Source organism: Lindgomyces ingoldianus (genome assembly GCF_010093535.1).
Source record: "Lindgomyces ingoldianus strain ATCC 200398 unplaced genomic scaffold BDR25scaffold_39, whole genome shotgun sequence".
Lineage (NCBI taxonomy): Eukaryota > Fungi > Ascomycota > Dothideomycetes > Pleosporales > Lindgomycetaceae > Lindgomyces > Lindgomyces ingoldianus.
The window spans coordinates 650306-669037 of record NW_022985200.1 but is presented as its reverse complement, the minus strand read 5'-3'; the positions used below and the strand labels follow the sequence as shown (position 1 = coordinate 669037).

Genomic DNA, 18732 nt, shown 5'->3' with positions numbered 1-18732 from the left:
AAAGACCTTCATGTTGCGATATAAATCTTCACCATCCTTCCGCTAGCTGCCACTCATCCTTGAGAGCACTTGTGTGGCGTGTAACATCCCACCCCGTAAGTCTTTGTACGCGTTCTAGTGTGTTGAATATTGCTGAATGCTGACTCCGGTGTGTCGCTGCGCGAGCGGCCATAAATAGAGACGCAAGAAGACATGGATCCCAACATTCCCTTCGATCGTTGTTCGTCGCAATTCCGCACACCCTGTGCATGTGCCACAGAGTGGACAATGCTGAAGCACTCAACGTAGCCCTCTCTGCAAATTTCGGCTTGTTTTGCAGGAGAAGTAACATACCCGTATGATAAAGTTGGTTGGCTAGTACCGCAGCGCCATCCGTAAATATTAAAGTTGGAAATTCATCTTCGGAATACTTGCTATCCCTCGATGAAAGTTCAATGATAGCTTCAAAGTCCTGGGGCCTGTTGGTATACCATTCATTAAAACTTTGGAGTAGCCTTCCCCATGCTTCGACTCGGTTTATTCCATATCGTTCCTTCAGCACTGCGTCTTCGCCTCCGTAACAGAAAAGAGTTGCGTCGGTGCAGAGTCCTACAGCTCTATTTGCGAACTGGAAAACCTCTTCAGGACTCATTTCAGGCGAGTAGGTCTGATATGTCGACGGAAGAAAAGGTATTGTGATTCGTGATGGCGTTCCATTCACAAGTGCAACACCGAGTTCTATCTTTGGAGTTAGCTCTTTCTATTGCGATGCCCAGCCGATCCCATAAACTCACGAAGTCTTACCAGGAGCCAATAAGAGCATGAGGCTAAGGTTCTATTGCTTACTTTAGGTAACGTCAGATCTTGTAAGTTACTCGGCAGGGAAACAATAACGTCCTGCTCCCAAAAACCAGACAGGTCTGCAATTGCATGCCCTACTTTAGGTAGGACTTCCAGCAAACCGTTCTGAGTATTATCTATTTGATCGCCGCGTTCCATATCATTTGCTATCAGTATTGGATTAGGTGGTTGACGGCCATCCTTCTCCCTTCCCAGTGCTGCTTCAGCAAGCGACAACAATGCACAGCGAAGTGACTTTGAAGCCGTCGATTGCCCCAGAACTTCGCAACCAAAGGAATGCTTCCGGTCACAGATGTCGAGCTGAATCATATTCCAGCCTCGTCAGCCTTTATTCATCATTCGTTAGGATGAGGCTACCCACCCACGGAGCTATTTGATATCGGTAATGTTTGAGCAATTCGAGAGCCCGCTCATGAGAAAGATCTTCGATGATAACATCATCTTGGGTCCCTATCACTTCCCAGGACTGCTCAGGCTGATTCTCAACTCCACCTTGGTCACTACTGAATCCATCCAATGCGAATTGGGCTTGCGCTACGTTGATCTTGTCTTGGAGATGGGAGGAAGAAATACTGTCTGCTAGTACGGTCCGAGGAGAGACGCTGTGATCGGCATTGATGATACCTGCGTTTCCAGCCCCGAGAGCGAGCAACCCATGCAAGGCAAACTCGTAATTTTCTGCCGAAGAGCTTCTGGTTGTGGCTAGCTCATCATTTCCGGTTATTTCTTCTGCGTCTGCACTTTCCGGTTGTTGAATTGGCGATGTTGTGGAATCTTTCGAGGCATTATTGGTATGAATTCCCCCATACTCCTCACTACTATTATGTTGCTTTTCGCTGGCTTTCGAAACGAACTACAGTCAGTTAATATTTTAATGAACACCTTTTGCAGTTTCTAAACTCGACCCTTGTACTGCACAATGGGGTGGTAACCAATGTGCTTTTGTGCTCACCTGGACCTTTGTATATTTCGAACTAGTGGAGACATCAGGCGTGAAGTTATTCTTGCCCAAAATCTGAAAAGCAGCCGCATATCGACACTCAAAGCCTTTCGAAATACAATTGCTGCACTTTGGTTTACCTTCATCGCCTGTACAATCATCAGCTCGTCTCTTAACATTCGGCGGCGACTAAAATGTACATTTTCGGCGTCTTGTTCGGCACGTCAAACATCCGGCTCTTGACCGCTTCTGCCGGCTATGAGAAGGATTTCCGGTTCCGTCAGCTTGCTCTGTATCGTCCATCATCTACTCGCAGCAGGTGTCGATCGGAAGTGCTGGAGATTACCGTGTAACACGCATGCTCTTGTGATGGAAGACCGGGAGAAGGATTGCCGAAATAGTCATATGAGCTAGTGGAGTTACTTCGGCCACCTCCTGATCGCCCCTCACCCGCTGCGGGGTACCTGAGGTCCGGGATATCTCGAGTTCGAAATTTTCCATGGCATCAGCACTTTGCGGTGGGAAAGGAAATAAATTTCATTTCTTGTTTGAAGCTCCTGTTCTCGTCGTGACACTTTCGCCCTTAACATTTCGAGGATCTCTTTAGTTCGAGTATAACTCAGAAGACGTATCTTGCGTCACAAACCTCAATCAGGAAATCGGAGGCACCGCCAATAGGATGCTCGAAACGCGATCCACTCCCTGAACCTCAACAGCTCCACCACAAAATTTTTGCCGGCTCACAAGCCCATCAAAAACACACAATCCATCTCTCCCAGCCATACAATCATCCTTTCTCGATTTCCAAACTTTCCCACAATGACTAAAGACACCGCGAAGCTCGCCTCTGGCTGCGATATGCCACTCGTCGGATTTGGTCTCTGGAAAGTGCCCAAAGAAACCGCCGCAGACACTGTATACAATGTGGGAAGCATTGCTAACCTCTCATTTCATTCCCCTGACAGGTGAATTAGGCCATCAAGGCTGGCTATCGACTCTTCGATGGCGCATATGACTACCAGAACGAGAGGGAAGCCGGCCAAGGCATCCAGCGCGCGATCAAAGAAAACCTTGTGAAACGCGAGGAAATTTTCGTGACAACTAAGCTTTGGAATAACTATCATAGTAAGGACCATGCTGTACCGATGGCGAAAGCGCAAAATGATGCGTGGGGACTGGGTTACATTGACCTGTTCCTCATCCACTTTCCCTGTGCTCTGGAGTATATCAGCCCAGAGAAGCGACGGTATCCCGTATTTTAATCCCCGTACCCTCCGATTCTCCTTCTTCACGGCTAATACAGTTTAATATAGGGTTGGTGGATGGACGACGCGGGCACGATCTCATCCGCCAAAGTCTCCATCCGGGAAACCTGGGAGCAGATGGAAGCACTCGTGGACCAAGGCATTGCAAGATCCATCGGGGTATCCAACTTCCAGGCCCAGATGCTTTACGATATGATGACCTACATCAAACATCCTATCTCTTCGCTGCAAGTGGAACACCATCCGTACCTCGTGCAACCAAACCTCATCCGTATGGCACAGGAGCATAAGATCGTTGTTACGGCGTATTCGTCTTTTGGGCCGCAGTCATTCTTGGAGTTACCCGCAGATTTTAGGAATAGGGCGGAGAAGGTGGAGTTGTTGTTTGATGCGCAACCAGTTAAAGAGATCTCTAGTAAGCGTGGAGTTACGCCGGCGCAGGTGTTGTTGAGGTGGGCGACGCAGCGGTATGATTCCCTAGGCAATTTTCATGAGCATTTTGGTTAAATTTTGCAGTGATATTGCGGTCATACCTAAATCGAATAACCCGTCCCGCCTAGCACAGAACTTGGATGTGCTGAATTTCGATCTTACGAAGCATGAGTTGGACTCGATTTCCGCTTTGGATAAGGGACTGAGGTTTAATGATCCGGGGCATTATCTTCCCGATCACCCTCTCTATATATTTGCTTAGCTATGTTAGATAAGGTGGGATACCGGGACGAACAGGACAGAATTATTTTCATATGCCAGATAGAGCGACCACATCCAAAGGACAAGGGCTTCCCAATTTCATTTTTAAGCGTGGGATTATCCCACTGGCATGTGAAGAGTGTGCGAGTGGTTTGTTGGGACCGTACCCTTCGCCAAGCGCACGTGATGTAAATGCACAAGCCCAGCGAAGCTTACTCGGTGCATTCTTTCCACCTTTCCAGATCACGACTCGGCTCCTTTTAAAGTGGCTTGCAGGTGATTTAGCGAAACCATAACTCGGTCATTGTGGCATGATTTGACCTAAGCCTCAATTCACCATTCTTTTCTCGCGGTTTTTCCATGAGGGTCACACCATAAGTCAACTCTCAGCCTTGCAAGTGGCATGCACAACAGTTAAATCGCCAGGCACCCACTCTTCCACAAGTGACCTACCTGTCATATTCCCCACCCATTCTTTCCAGAGTCATCTCTCCAAGGCCCCCAACCAGCAACGCCCTGAGCATACTCTATATTCGAGAATGAGTTTCGGTTTCTCCATTGGAGATTTTATCACACTTCTTGATAAAGCTCACCTAGTATGTCTCGCCACCACGCAAAGCTGGATTGAATTGGCTGCTAACCTTTTGCCCTGTGGAGGTATACAGGAAATGCAAATCAGCACCGAGTGACTATGCAGTCCTTGCTCAACATGTCGAAATCCTCACACATGTCCTCGAGGAAACGAGGAGCATCTTGTCTCCAAGCCTTGCCTCTTCCCTCCCGAAGCCAAAGCTTAATTCCCTCGTGAGTGCGAGGGAAAGCTGCCAGATCACCTTAGATGAGGTGGAGAAATTCCTGAACAAATATGAAGATATGGGGAAGAAGCATCCTACATACTTTAAACGGGTAAAGTTCATTGGCAAGGATGTAGAGGGTTTGAAGGCTAGGCTTTCACTTAGTACAAACCTCCTTCAACTTGGCCTTTCTTCTCTCTCAAGGTATATCAAGCTACTCTTTCTTCTCCACTGTCGACAGATCAAGTATAACTCTTCCTGACTGCTTAGCCAATCAATTTCGCTGATTCAGAATGCCCTCGACGCCAATGTCAAAGAATATCAAGTCGGAGCCCGTGCACCAAGTGTAGTATCCGATGCCATCGATGGGCAGCCTGTGAATAAGGATGAGCTTATTCATCAGGTCTTTCGGGATTTGGAAGACAAGGGCATTCATCCGAACTCTATTCTAGTTAACAAACCCTTCATTAATTCCTGGGTTTCGCAGGTATGCGCCGAACATGCAATGATTGGGCAATCTGAAGCTAGGAGAGCGCCACAGATCGCGGGCGAAGTTCATAAGATCAGGAAGAAAAAGTCATTTGAGTTCAAATCTGCACCTGATGAAGAAGACACGACTAATTTCGAAAATCCTTTTATCAAACCAACTCCTTTAGCCGAACCAACACGTGTAATCGAACCAACAGGACCAAGAGTGGTACTCTCTAGCCTGAAGAACTTTGACAGCATCTATAGTTTGTTGAGTCCACTGACTAAATACCATCCTGGCGTACCGTCTAACCATGCCACAACATTGGAGCGGATCTCACAGGCCTTCTGGGAGCAAGACTGGAATTTCCGAGGCTTTCTTACACGCAAGGAAGTCTATGAAGTCTGCAAGAGAATAGTCCAGCGGATGAGGAAAGAAGGTGAAATCTCTGGCCACGGCATTGATATACTGCTACAAGAGTTGAAAACCACTGTGGGCTCCTTCGGCGCCAATCGAGACGGCGAAATTGGCCTAAAGGAGTATACAGCGTTGATGAAAAGCTTCATTCAAGAAATTGTAAAGGAAAACCACTTCAGAATGGCTATGCTCATCAAGAAATATATGGCGAAAGGGAAGAAGCAGATTACTAGAGATTCACTGCCATGGTGCTGGAAAGATTCCTCTAGTGTTCCACGCCCCTCCATCCGGTATCTTAGTGGGGATCTTGTGGCCCGAGAACAATGGATGGCATCTGAATCTGCTACCATGCTGGCGAGAGAGGCCGAAATAGTCGCCAGTGATATCAGCGATTTCAAGCAGGACTTCCTTGCTATCGCGCCAGCATCTTTTCAGCCAGATTTGTCCTCAACTCTCACTCTAGCAAGAAAAGCCGCCCTCGCATTCTCGATATTTGAACACCCCAAACACCCACTTTTCGTGTCAGACTTGGATATTGGAATCACTTCAGGAAGGCTTCTCTTGACATCTAAGAGGGTAGCATGGGAGCTGGATAGCATCGTAATAAATGTACTTGAAATACCTCTGTTCATTGCATTTCGCACCCTATGGACCATACAAGGGTTTGCCAAGCATCTCGGGTACATACGCCGAACAATGAAAGATACCAATGGCCAACTGCTTCCTTCAAACCTTCCGCTGAAATGGGAGCTGAATTATATGGACTTGCGGGCTAGAGCAATTACAGAAGCTGCGCTAGACTGGAGCGAAGGAGTGGTGTCGATGATAGGGAACGCCCGAAAACTTATTCAGACTGTGGACTTGCAGCACTCGGCCCTGGAACTTGTCAGTTCATACTTGCTCAAAGCCAAAGAGGAGGCCCGACCCAAGCTACGTACCGAATGCATCGAAGTCAAGTTCTCATCCTTTAGTCTGTCAGAAGAGCTGTCGGCTGATCTGAGTAGGCACAATGCTCCTCAAGATAATAGCACTTTTCGCTAATAGTCCCTAAATAGGTGGATACTGCGTAATGTTCAAGATTGCCGTCGATTCTCCATCTCAAATGTGGCAGTCAACCACTTATACGATGCCGCTTCCCGCCTTGGAGAAATTCCCATTTGGGCCACTCTTGTATGCCCTGATGTAGTGTTGCTAGTTTATGTTACTTATGAGATCTGTTTAGGGAACTCTCGATAACCTCTCGAGTTACAGTCGACCTCATTTACGGTTCGCGCGAGTCAGTTCGAAGAGAAAAGGCCAATTTCTGCTTGCGCCGTAGAGTATTTGACTCCGAACTATTGGACAACCTGCTCTGGGAAATGAAAGGTGAAGCATATTTCGTCTCCTACGAGTAATTCTTAGAATAATTTGATCCGCTAACCAGACAATAGATGCCAACCCTTTAGACTTCCTACAATCATCGGAGGGATTTTTACTCGTCCCAATAGAGAAACAGGGGGATTTTCACATGCGCGTATACTTCGATAAAGAGGAGTGCCAGTCGCTCCAAGAGAAGGTGGATTCGTATGCCGTGTACTGGACTAATCTTCTAAAATGAAATCCGCCGAAACCAGCTAAGCTTGACTAAGAGCTTAACCCCCGCTGCTGCCACAAATACACTTCGCCTTTTCGGTTGCAGAACATTTCACAAACTCGCTTACGGCACACAAAATCTTTCCTTCCTCTTCACTTCCAACTTCTTTGGATTAGATGGTCACCGCTAAGGATTTTACAATCTACTCCTCCATTTTAACACTGAGGCCAAACTCGAGGAGTTTTGGACATGGCTAGCACGCGCCGAGGAAGCTTTCGTGAATTGGGTATTTTATTTAAGACTAGACCTATGTATGGTCTTCTTGGTCTCATTTTTTATCCTCAAGAAGTTCCCACCCAACATGCCTCACGATTGAGGTATTCGTGACGAAGAGGGATGGATGCTGCTACATCTAGCTCTGAAAGCTAGAGTGATAAAGAATGTGGATCATGACACCAAGTAAGCATGTGAAGAATTATCTCACCAGATTAGGAAATGGGTATCCTGACACCTCCAGCCAAAGTCTCTCGAATGCAGATCAAGGAGGACGGTTTGCACCACACACATGTGGCTTACAAGTTCTGTGGTAAGCCTTCTTGTAATTTTAAGCAGCGAAGACTCACGAGCGCGAGGACGAGGAACATTGGAAGGTAAGCCTAGGTTCCCTGCTATATAATCCCTAACCACGGATTCATAGGACAACTTTCTAGCAAATGTATCTACAATGCTTTTATCTCTTAGAATGGACTAAAAATGCTTGGGGAATACAATACCTTAGCTTCCGAAAGTGGGGTGTTAATTCTGCATACTTTATGCACTCATGTGCTCTAACTCGGGTTCTAAATATGTTGCATACGAGAAATTTAATGGTCAAGCGCTTAGGTAGATATCTTATACACATTTCCAGGTAGAAATGTCCTCCGAACCCTTAGATCTATCCCAATGTCTCACCCATCTCCGATTCGACTTCTAGAATCTGGCTCCGGCCCGCGAACCGTCGTCATGTGCTCCCTATCCATTCCGCGACAATGCATGCCGTTTACTACTAAATGGTAGCACATTTTGCAGCCCCCTTTCCCAGAGCGAGGCCGACAGGGAGTCTTGCCCAATTATTTGAAGGCGATTGCTTGGTTCTAGCTGTGGAAATAAATATTTCTCTGCTTTAGCTGATAGAAGTGTTACATAGCTCCGGATCGAACATTACATAGTGGCTTGGTGAACCGTGGAGACAAAGATGGTGAATGTTTCTCGTAGTACCCAGATTTTGGACTGAGAGATCAAGGACTGCGACTCCGATAACGGTATGATCCACAAGGGCCCAGAGACCCGCTTTGAGGAATTCTAGACTGGATGCTTTGAGCAACTCCGGCTTATACACACCTGAGCCGTTAGTGCCTGGATCATTGTGGCTCCAGTGATTGACTTTTCGAAGAAAGCTTAACCACGCCCTATTGATTTTGGGTCGACGGAAGGGACCCACAAGCTGAGGGGGGACTGTCTGGATGAAATTTTGACAAGATACGGGGTCCACTGCAGAGTCTCGGCAACTGACACGCGACGCCCCAGTGAAATCATGGTGGTGTGCATCCTCGAAAATCTATCTATCTCAGGCTATACTCTTACTGACTGGCAAGATTACCTGGGTTCCCTCGCCCGATGCCGCGAGATGGGAAGAAGACTTGACACTGAAGTTCATTTGGAAGGGACTCCATTTTCCGAAGCTTGTTGTCTGGGATGTGTTCCACGACGGGAACTGAGTGAAAACAGGGTGGTGTGGGATGTTGTTGGCGGAACTGAATAGAAGCGTTTTGTGGACGAAGCAAACAATCGGAGTGGTGGAACAAAGCTGACCTTTGTATGGACTAGAGTTCGCCATATCCAAAGCAGCCCTACAGACCCTTACAACCATGTGCCCTCCGAAGTGTTGCAATGGAGTCAATTTTGGGAAGGATTCGGAAAGGTACTTTTTCGAAAATTGTTTGAGCTGGTGAAAACTGAGGCGGCAGCTTTTCCAGGCTCTTACAAGAAAGGATATCTAGACCTACAGCAATTCCTTGCCCCGCATACGCATCAACCTACGTTCTTCACCCCAACCGTTGAAAAATGATACCCATTACAAGCTCCGAAAGTCTTCCAGCCCACAGTCGCAAAAACCCCACCCCGTCACTCACTCTTCATAACCTCCGCTATTGCTTCCCTTCCCTTCTCCTCCCCCCCAAGCAACTTCTTATTCATCGCCTGTATCAAAATCCTCCGATAGCTCGTCAACGACGGGACCCCATCATCCGTAACTTCCAGTATCAGATGCAGAAGCTGGCCCTTCTCAATCGGCTTCTTACTTATTTGGTCCACCGCACACTTCTCCGGTGGCGGTAGGGTGACTTCAACCATCCTGCCCTCATCATCCAAATTCTTAATCCCCAGTTCCGCCACCTCGGCCTCAACCCACCATTGAGTGGCGCTGGGATCGCGATAATGGTGCCACTTGAATGACAGCTTGTCGCCTTCGTCCGGGTCATACGTTTTTCTTGCATCCAACGTAACGCTACTTCCCGCCTCCGCTTCAATCTTCACCGGCTGAACACCCGTGGCATCGTTGATACAAATGACCGGATGATGATTTGCGCCCTCAAACGCACTCTGCATACTCCATTTTATCCTCGCTGCGAAGTCGTTCTGAAACGCGTCCCGCCAGCGCCAAATTGTCGCATGATTACTCACATGTAACCTCCCATCCTTCCCTATTACCCTATCCACCGCATCACTGTAGTGATTGCTGCCCAAGCCATCGGAGCTGATGTCAGTTTTGACATATCGACCTCCCCAAGAGCCATACTCGGGGAACTCGGAGATGCCGAGGCCGTTTTGGATAAGGTAGAGGAATGTGGGTGTGTCGCCTTCGGGGATGAAGAGGTAGTCTGGATACACACTTCCCAGGGGCCCGATCTGAATATTCTCTTTTATCCAGTCTTTCTCCATTTTCGTGAAATCCGGGCCGCCGTGGTCGAAGCCGTAATACTTGTCACCGGATATCCCGGTCCAGGCGGCCATGCCATATTGGTTCCAGCCGTGCACGGAACTGATATAGAAAATGTCGGGGAAGTTGCTGCGGATCCAGGCGCCGGTGTCATCTTGGTCTGAAATGGCATAGACGCGCAGGCGGGATAGCAGGCGTTGGGAGTCTTCGGGGGAGTATTTGTGGTCGATTTGGAGGAGGACGGAAGCGAGGACGTTAGTGCCGCCCCAGCAGAGGACCCAGAGAGGTTGGCGTGAGGGGGCGATTATTTTTTGGAGGAGGAGTTCGCCGCCCGGGGAGAGCGGGATGTCGTCACCGACGGCGGTCATGCCGTAGGTCTGGTACCAGTCGGTCAGTTCGTCTGTCTCTCCTTGCATCACATCACTATTCACAAAAAAAATTGCAATGAAGTCATATCACACACCTCAGCACCCTTTCTCACCAAGCCTTTCAAATGCTCCGCACTGGGATACTTCCAATTAGGATGCACATGGGTATTCAAATTCTCAACCGTGCCCGCATACGCATCAATGATCTTCTCCATATCCTGCGGACATACTCTATTCCTCATCCACGTACTCGTACACGCGACCAATCCCTCAGTCTCAAACTGATTCGCATACAGCAGATATCTGCACAAAGACTCTGCATCGTCGGGCTCGTTCGAAATATCCGAGAGGATGAAAACGCGGGGTTTGGTGGGGAAACTTTGGAGGCTGGATGCCTTGCTTGCAGGCGGGGTTGGCATTTTCAGTCAGGGGATTAGGGGGTGAAGTGGGGAGGGGAGTGGGGAAGGAAGAGATGGGTGGACGGAGACGTTAATTGGGCAACAGATGGGAGGAGGAGAGCTTTTCATATTGTGTTAGGCGTGCCTTTTAGTTTTTGTTACATTGGTGGTGCAATTACAGCCGAAGATTAGCCTTGAATTGTGGTTGCGGTAGAGATGCAAGGGGTTAAGCGGAGGCACAGGCGCAGGCGAAAGATCGAAGCCATCGGAGCATTTAGAGATTAGGCCTAGGCTCCGCTTGCCGTCCAAATACTTTTCGGATGGACTTGCCTTGGGTTCCGGAACTGATTCTTTTAGACACTACCAAGATCAAATTCAAACATTTGAGATCATAGTAGCTATTCCCTAAAGATAAAATACGTGGGTTTCTAGTGGAGAGCAGCCTAGTCGTGGTTAGCTGGTGTTCCACGAAGGTATGGCGGTTTCCACTCTCCTCCACTCTCCTGCCGAGCACTCCCATGCTTGGCTGACGCTGAGAACCAAGCTTCCTTCAACGACCATCCTCTCACGTTCCCCCTGTCGTTGGTTCGTCTCCAGTTCGAGTTTGAGAGCACGAAGGATGAGGCTGTGTAGACACCCAGCTCCTCCAATAAGAGAAGAGACACTTTTCCGATGTTAATGCTGCGAATCCTATTGAGATATATAGGTAGGCAGAAGCAGCCTTGCGACGCAGTGGAATACCATATTCTCCCCTCAAAGGTCGCACAAATTCATTCCAATTGAAGCCCCCGCTCCACCATTTTCCGAACCAAATTGCCGCCATGGCGTCCATCCAAGAACAGATCCGGTCTGCCGCTTCCCAAAACGCCTCGCTCCTTGCTAGCCTCCACTCGACAGATTCCGCCCCATCACAACTTTCCCAACAAAATAACTACATCAGAGACCTCGACCATCAAATCAGCAAAACCGAAAAACACGTCGCCGGCCTCAAAGCAAAAACCGCCTCGGAACTGAAAGACCACAAGAAGTATTCTGAATCCACATTCCGGCGATTCGCGCACAAAGCTTCTGGCCGCAAAAACCAGTTCTTAGAAAAAGCCGCCAGGGAGGAACGTGAGTACTTCGACGCCATCCAAGCGCAAAAGACCGGCGAAGACGAACTCGCCTACGTCAAGCAGCTCAAAGCCGAAGCCTACATCACGCGGCAGAAATACGAGGCGGAAGTTCAACGACATGACAGTTTTCAGCGCTCGCTCGACCAACTCTACAACTCCATCTTCGCGGGCTACACCCCAGAATTCCCCGAAGAAGACGAAAAGGAACAGGCGTGCCAAGCGTCGTCTGAGTACTGTCGCCAGGCTAACCAGACGCTTGAGCAGGAACGTCACATTCTTTTCCTCCTCGCAGAAACGAGCCGGAAGTTATCGGAGGCAAGACACCACCTCTCCTCTGCGCACAGTGCATCCTCCATGGACATGCTAGGTGGGGGCACTTTTTCTAGCCTGCAGAAACGGAATTTCCTCGAGCGGGCTGAGTCCTCGATTTCGCAAGTGCGAATGCTGCAAGACCAGATCCGGCGACTCAACCCCAATATTGGGGACCTGGGGCCGATGAATGTTGCCAGTGGGAGTATTTGGGGGGATGTTATTTTTGATAATATTTTCAGTGACATGGAGATGCATGATAAGATCAAGGAGTCAGAGACGCAGCTGTTGAGAGCGAGCCAGAGGTTGCAGGATGTGATTAAGGAACAGGAAGGGAGGGAGAAGGATATGGTGGGAGATTGCCAGAGGGCCAGTGAGGGGTTGCAGAATGCGAGGAGGGAGTTGCAGATGGCGAGAGAACAGGCGTTTGCGAGAGTGATGGGCGGCGAGCAGATAGGGGGAGATGGTTTGATGGCGTCGCAGCCTCCATCAGAGGATGCTCCGCCAGCATACTCTGCTTAGAATGCACTGGTTATAGAAAGGTGGAATCCCACCGTTTAGGGAATGACGGGCTCATATTGCTCTTGCCTGCATTCGCCTAGCGCAAGAATAGCAGCTATCAAATTTTCAAAAATTTCAAGTCCGCAGGGCAAGTATTGAGAGAAACGTGTAGCTATTTGTGCTAGCATTCCTTCTACATGAAACCTTCTACCCCCGAACATCTCTCCGACAAACCCCTATAACCTCCCAAAGCCTTCCACCCTTCTCTCACTAAATGAACGCATCAGCGAGGTAGCTTTGAAAATTACTGTCCCTAAAACTCGGCGTGGCACTCCCAAAATCTGTCCCCTCAATCGCCGCCCTTGCCTCACTCGTCAAACTCTCCCACGCCACCAGCGGCTGCTCACCTCCCTTCTCCCCCGTATCAATTAACTGATGATCGAGCGGCCAATAGCTAATATACCCGATCAACGGCCTCGCCCCACTAAAATGCCCAGTGACTTTCTGGTATTCGCCGTGCGCGGATATCGCGACGCCACGTACAGTAGCGGTTGTAGATTGCGAGGTCAGCCATACGACAATGTTTTCCCAGTCGTGACGGTGGCCCAGGCCGTCAGAAGGCGAGTCTTTGGGCATGTACCAGGAGTACATGATCGCGTAGGCGCCATTATAGCTCGCGGCGCGGGAATACACCTGGCCAGTGCTGCTGGAGCAGCCGCCGTTGGAGGAGCCAGTGGGTGCGAGGCCACCGCTGGGTAGTTTGAGTGCGGGATTGTTTTCTGGGGGTAGGCGAAAGGAGGATGGGTGTTGTGGGACAAGTGAAACTTACCCTGTGTTTCCAGCGGCATCGACGGCAGGGAAGGGAACGCAACCATTGAAGACGTCGAGGTATGGTTTGTATTTTAGATATAGGGTTCCTGCAATTCCGGCAGGGACAGTTTGTGGGAATCCGACGACAGCATCGTGGGCGATGACAGCACGACGGCCGAGGGTCGTTGGTGCCGCAAATACAAAGGAAGAAGCGGATATTAGTCCGAGGACGAGTTGTGCGATGTTGGAGAACATCCTCGGAAGATTTTGCGGTGTAGTCTCCCAGTGGCGATCCCCAAGTTCTTATGTGTTATGCCTGAGCTTGGTATCCCTGCATACCTCCTCGATTTAGGTCGGTAGTCTCCATCGAGGAAGGGCGGTTTTGGAGTAGCCAACCTGAAGTACGACCTCACGATGCAGGTTCTAGCATCAAGCAAGAGCGCGTGGTTGCCAACCGCTATAACGATTGGACGCATCGTTGTTGTGGGCCTACGGTATCTTAGCATCCATTGCGCAGGAAGCTATCCAAATACCAGCCTTTATGGCCGCGCGGAGCATCATAAATCAATACTTCGCCGAACGTCATGCAGACCGGAGCAATGTGCTATTCGGAGATATTTCCCCACCGATCACAATGTTTAATATACTTGACGTTCGTGCGAGCCAGTAGTGAGCCGCGAGCATGCTTGCGTTAATGCGTGGTTCTAGCGAGTAGGGAGATTGGTGGATAGGGGATGGATTGGGCCGAGGCTGGGGCGGATTAGGAAGGTGGAGGGACAAGGCTCAAGCATTTGAGGGTAGGAACTCGAAAACAAAGATTAGATTCATGAAATCTATACAAGATATGGAGGAAAAAGAACGAAATTTGGGAACTGCGAGACCTACTGTAGGAGAGGGCTCATAAAATAAATTGATTGGAATGCTGGGGTCCTCCTTGGAAATCACAAGCCTTTGGACATTGCAGCACATCATGCAAATCGCCTCCATTTAGTCGATCTCCTCTCCACAGGAGGCGTAGGCGGACCTGGTAGAATCTCTCGAAGGAGATGATTGATGTCCAGGTCTCGGTCTTTGCATTCCTTCCACTGCCTGGGGTAGCCTAAACTAACCTCTTCGAAGCGCGTGTCATCCCTCCAGTCTGTCCGCCTGATATGAAGGTGCCCGCTCACAACCACCTTCGCATTATACTTGATGTGCCAGTCCTCAGTCTTCTTGGTGCCGCACCAGATGCAGAATCTGGGAACGAGGAAGAGCTTGACGAGGTCTTCTCGCAGTGGCCAGTGTCCAACAATGATCAGTTTTACATCCGGGTTTGACGCGACTGCAGCTGAGAGCTTATGCTCGGTGCGTGCGATGAGCGCCTCGCACCATGCGATGCGTGAGGGGTGTGGGTCGGGATGAAGTAGATATTCATCGGTGGCTTCAATATTCTCCTCTTTGGCCCATGCAAGAGCTTCTTCGAGCTTCACGTGCGCTGGTCGAAAGCTGTAATCATACAGCGTGAAGATGGGTGCGATGAGGCAGGGACCACCCTCGCCCTCCCAGAGGACATAGTCATCCTCGGGTGTGAGCACCCCAAATTCCCGCGCTACTTCCACACACTCATCGTATTTCTTCTCGCCACGAAGCCCATGCTCTTTCTGTGTAGGTAGAGTGTATAGCTCGTGATTACCGGGGACCCAAAAGACCTGCCGGAAACACGCTGTGGCCTGCGTGAAGGCAAGACGGAGGTGTTCGGCAGTTTCTCCAATGTCTCCACAGAGGATCAGACCGTCGTTTGGGCGGGGGTTGAGCTTCTCAAGAGCTTCGCGGTTCGCCTTGTACGAAAGGTGGAGGTCGCTGATGGCCCAGAGTCGGCCTGGAGGGTCGGGCTGGAGAGTGGCGCAGATGTCAGGGGCAGCGTCTGCTGTTGCGATTAGGGGATCTACACTCATTTGGAAGAGGAAGTTGTCTGTTACTGAGAATTATTAGCTATTCAATTAGCTATTCACGGTGTCTGGAGCCAGATTCATTCTCGGGCTGACCACTCCCCGAGTCGGACTCCGAAAAACTTGGAGCGAAGCTGGTGCACGGACCATTGGTAGATTGAGACATGGTCAACACAGTCAATATGATAGCATTCACTGGCAAAATCAAACCAACAATATTGAGTTAGCAGCATCACAATTGTCCCGGTATGCGATTAGAGGATAAGATTAACGACTTTCCCCTTAGTCAAAATCTATGCGAAGATTATCGTTCCCAGTGCATCAATCTCAGAGAAGAACTATTTTTAATCCACGTCCGGCAGCCCAGCCTTCTCACTGCGCGGTGTCTTCCACATTGCCAAATAATACCTGGCATGGACTAGGCAAAAGTAAGAGTATTTTATTATGATAAATAACTGTTGCAGTAAAACTTATTTCTAACACGCGTTAAAATTTGCTAATAATTAGTATCTTTACATATAAAGCCTTCAAACTAAAATCTATTTACTTTATATTATAACTATAATAATTTGTTAAGAATATCTACTATCTTATTATTTATAACTACTCTCTAATGTTAATTATATTTAAGTTAAAAATAGCAAATAAATTATTTAAATTCTACTACTAACGTTCAAGTTAAAGTACTTTATAATTAGTTGAATATTTTTTAAAGTATTTTTTAGTACTCTAGTTTTACTAGTTTAAATGTACTTTTTTTTACCTGTTTTATACATAGTTATCTTTACTAATTACTTTATAAGCTTTTAAATATAAGCTTTTATAACTATATTTCTATATAGCTTTTCTTTAGCTTTTTTAATAAGCTTTAAAAAGCCTTGTTAAGCTATTATTAGTAATTATATAAATAATTTCCTTATAAGCTTTAATTATAACCTAAACTTATACATGTTACTTAAAGTTTTAAATTACTATAGTGTTTCTAGTAAAGCTGCTAGAAGTAGAGTACATAACTATATATTATGATAATTAAAAATAACTAATATGTTAATAAAAACTAGCCTAGATGCTTGAAAAGCTTTTTGAATAGGTTAAAGTTTTTCAAAATTTGCAGTGATGAGGCTGCATCCATCCTGGACATAGGTGAGTTGAAGCTCATGCTTGCTAAATTACTCTCACCTATCTCGAGGATGATCTAGCATTTTGATGAGAAGACTACATTAGCTCAGGAGTGAAGATATATGCGAACCATAGAGAAGTGCTGTATTGGATGCTTGGTCCTTGTAAGGCAATCCGTGGCATATTAACGCGCCTGTGAAGCTGGGAAAGATCCCCAGAGAAGAAAGACTTTACATGGATTGAATTTCCAAATTTAGAACTCCCGGACCTGTCGCTGGAGGGCCGAACTTAACGAAAGCCTGACCTGACATTCGCATTTCCCATTCTAAACTCGGTTCCAAGTAGCCTAAAAGGTTCCGAAAGAGACGAATTTAGGCAATGCTTCTCACTTCGAGTCCTATGGGAGCTTAAGAGAACCCAAGTATTCCCACGCCAACAGCTGGGTTAAGTAAATGGTTAAAATCTCCGGAACGAACGACCATACATACTCCAGACCTTTCCTACTTCCCTTGGGCCGTCGTTGAGATGAAAAGAAACACTGAAGTCTCAGAAGCCTTTATTGGAAGGTGTTATTTCCAAGCCACTCACCCTGCAGCCACAGCACTTGCATTCGAAACACAGCTACTTAAGAAGAGTTTCGGATATCCTTTCCCAGAAGTGCCACCTGTAATTGCTTTCACGTGCATTGGGCTAAGGGTTAAGGTCTGGCTCGCGTATCAAACAACAGCAGGCATATTTGTGCCCCAACTGCGAGTTAGTTTATTTTATCTGTGAATTTGTTCCTACACAAATAGTCTGTAGCAAATAGTCTGTAGCGAATAGTCTGTATTTGGTCTATATCTGTCTAATTGACCTGGGGAGTCGCCGCCTTCTGTGTGATCCTTTTGAATATGCACCTGTGGGCATCACGGATCCTCAAACCTAAAATTCAAGCTTGGATTTTCCAAGCCTTCAGGAAGCTTCCACTAAGCACCCTAGGGACTCAGAATACCCCTATTTCTCTTTCCAGTCGTTCGCAGACATATGACCCAAGCTCCTCCAACTTCATATATCAGGCATTTGATTGGGCAACTGTATTGAGTGGGTTTCCCTCGCCGCCTCACCACTTCCAAAGTCGCTTGCCAGCCTCTCAGAAAAACAACCCTTTCAATTTTTCTCAAAGAGGTTTTCCGGCAAGCTCGAAAACACCTCAACCTGCTCAACACCCTGCTTCCACCTCATCAACTCGGCGTACCTTTACGCCCGAGTGTCCGGATGATAGCGCATCCATAAATCACTCAGCAGTACCATGGAATCTGCCTATCTCTACAGACACGAAGGGGCACCCTGGAGACCAAGCTGCGGTTCAGCATATATCGATACGATGGCTAGAGCACTTGAGTCTGGTGAAAAAGAAGACTCTGTTGGTGACAGCTCTTGTGAATTCGAGAGCGATGAACAAGACGGCGGAAGATTGCAGGATTCAGAAGATGATTTAGAGTATGTAGAAAGTGACGAAAATTCATCTTAACTCAGCAGTAGTGAAACGGATAGCGAGAGTGGAGAGAAGCTAGAGGATTCAGAGTTCGAGTCAGGGGATGAGAGTGAAGATGAATCAGACAAGAATTCAGAATTTGAAGAGGACAGAAAGATCACGGGACAACATCTACATGTTTCGGAAGAAGATGTACAAGCATGGGGAGCAGCGTCTCTACAAGCGCTGGGTGGGAGCAGATCGCTGGAATGCTGATCTTCAAGGAACTCTTTCCCGTCTCACTTGGTCACAGCAACGGCAAATGGCTTGGAAAGCATTAGTAATCCGCAGGATGGACGGTGCATAACGATTTTGAAGATAATGACATGCTGAATAATTTACTTACCCACCTAAACAACTTCCTTAAACCAAACTTAAAAATCAACCCGGGGGTATTCCATGACCGGAACGCATATTCTCGTATCTCCAAGGGCCTGGAAAGCATAGAGAATGGCGAGAATCCTAACCAGGACACGTTGTGCTGCTTTAGACGAACGCTTGTTTGCCGGAGTGGGTATATGTGTGTGGAGATACTCTCCCCTGGATTCTGGAAACTCACTGCAGAAGAAATCAAAAGGATGGAAGATGATGCTTTCATTAAATTCAATACAGAAGACCAAAATTCGGACCTGCTCAGATAGGATGCCAATTATAAAGCTGAATACGGGTTTAACATCGATGGGCCCTCGTGCACTGTACACAG

General features: G+C 47.8%; 9 protein-coding genes across 9 annotated transcripts; 4 read left to right on the top strand and 5 right to left on the bottom strand.

Moving 5' to 3' along the window:
* Nucleotides 1-11: 11 nt before the first annotated feature.
* Nucleotides 12-927, bottom strand: BDR25DRAFT_86641 (uncharacterized protein). The gene is made up of 2 exons (XM_033699171.1): nucleotides 826-927; nucleotides 12-717 (listed from the first exon to the last, which is right to left on the bottom strand). The coding sequence occupies exon 2, from the start codon at nucleotides 629-631 to the stop codon at nucleotides 29-31; it is 603 nt and encodes a 200-aa protein (XP_033542230.1). The 5' UTR covers nucleotides 632-717; nucleotides 826-927; the 3' UTR covers nucleotides 12-28.
* BDR25DRAFT_318620 (uncharacterized protein) lies at nucleotides 697-2083 on the bottom strand (the record flags this gene model as incomplete). The annotated part of the gene is made up of 5 exons (XM_033691761.1): nucleotides 697-717; nucleotides 826-1140; nucleotides 1202-1693; nucleotides 1793-1929; nucleotides 1981-2083. 5 exons carry the CDS (start codon nucleotides 2081-2083, stop codon nucleotides 697-699), a joined length of 1068 nt encoding a protein of 355 aa, XP_033542229.1.
* A 516-nt stretch (nucleotides 2084-2599) lies between these two features.
* On the top strand, nucleotides 2600-3739 carry BDR25DRAFT_328750 (putative aldo-keto reductase; the record flags this gene model as incomplete). Its single annotated transcript, XM_033692408.1, has 4 exons — nucleotides 2600-2704; nucleotides 2755-3033; nucleotides 3094-3512; nucleotides 3562-3739. The coding sequence occupies 4 exons, from the start codon at nucleotides 2600-2602 to the stop codon at nucleotides 3737-3739; spliced, it is 981 nt and encodes a 326-aa protein (XP_033542228.1).
* A 243-nt stretch (nucleotides 3740-3982) lies between these two features.
* On the top strand, nucleotides 3983-4916 carry BDR25DRAFT_86606 (uncharacterized protein). Its single transcript, XM_033699170.1, has 2 exons — nucleotides 3983-4334; nucleotides 4396-4916. Exons 1-2 carry the CDS (start codon nucleotides 4278-4280, stop codon nucleotides 4792-4794), a joined length of 456 nt encoding a protein of 151 aa, XP_033542227.1. The 5' UTR covers nucleotides 3983-4277; the 3' UTR covers nucleotides 4795-4916.
* A 4086-nt stretch (nucleotides 4917-9002) lies between these two features.
* Nucleotides 9003-10814, bottom strand: BDR25DRAFT_295537 (DUF1593-domain-containing protein). The gene is made up of 2 exons (XM_033688853.1): nucleotides 10432-10814; nucleotides 9003-10345 (listed from the first exon to the last, which is right to left on the bottom strand). The coding sequence occupies exons 1-2, from the start codon at nucleotides 10753-10755 to the stop codon at nucleotides 9155-9157; spliced, it is 1515 nt and encodes a 504-aa protein (XP_033542226.1). The 5' UTR covers nucleotides 10756-10814; the 3' UTR covers nucleotides 9003-9154.
* A 611-nt stretch (nucleotides 10815-11425) lies between these two features.
* On the top strand, nucleotides 11426-12698 carry BDR25DRAFT_86582 (uncharacterized protein). Its single transcript, XM_033699169.1, has one exon. The coding sequence runs from the start codon at nucleotides 11556-11558 to the stop codon at nucleotides 12678-12680; it is 1125 nt and encodes a 374-aa protein (XP_033542225.1). The 5' UTR covers nucleotides 11426-11555; the 3' UTR covers nucleotides 12681-12698.
* A 231-nt stretch (nucleotides 12699-12929) lies between these two features.
* Nucleotides 12930-13876, bottom strand: BDR25DRAFT_379085 (necrosis-and ethylene-inducing protein-like protein 1 precursor; the record flags this gene model as incomplete). Its single annotated transcript, XM_033697590.1, has 2 exons — nucleotides 13489-13876; nucleotides 12930-13410 (listed from the first exon to the last, which is right to left on the bottom strand). The coding sequence occupies exons 1-2, from the start codon at nucleotides 13722-13724 to the stop codon at nucleotides 12930-12932; spliced, it is 717 nt and encodes a 238-aa protein (XP_033542224.1). The 5' UTR covers nucleotides 13725-13876.
* Nucleotides 13877-14274: 398 nt separating this feature from the next.
* On the bottom strand, nucleotides 14275-15461 carry BDR25DRAFT_306786 (Metallo-dependent phosphatase). The gene has a single exon (XM_033690705.1). It carries the CDS (start codon nucleotides 15401-15403, stop codon nucleotides 14438-14440), a length of 966 nt encoding a protein of 321 aa, XP_033542223.1. The 5' UTR covers nucleotides 15404-15461; the 3' UTR covers nucleotides 14275-14437.
* A 1433-nt stretch (nucleotides 15462-16894) lies between these two features.
* On the top strand, nucleotides 16895-18670 carry BDR25DRAFT_360732 (uncharacterized protein; the record flags this gene model as incomplete). Its single annotated transcript, XM_033696297.1, has 10 exons — nucleotides 16895-16910; nucleotides 16956-17269; nucleotides 17311-17323; nucleotides 17378-17596; nucleotides 17631-17746; nucleotides 17778-17995; nucleotides 18032-18182; nucleotides 18230-18275; nucleotides 18321-18507; nucleotides 18541-18670. 10 exons carry the CDS (start codon nucleotides 16895-16897, stop codon nucleotides 18668-18670), a joined length of 1410 nt encoding a protein of 469 aa, XP_033542222.1.
* Nucleotides 18671-18732: the final 62 nt, after the last annotated feature.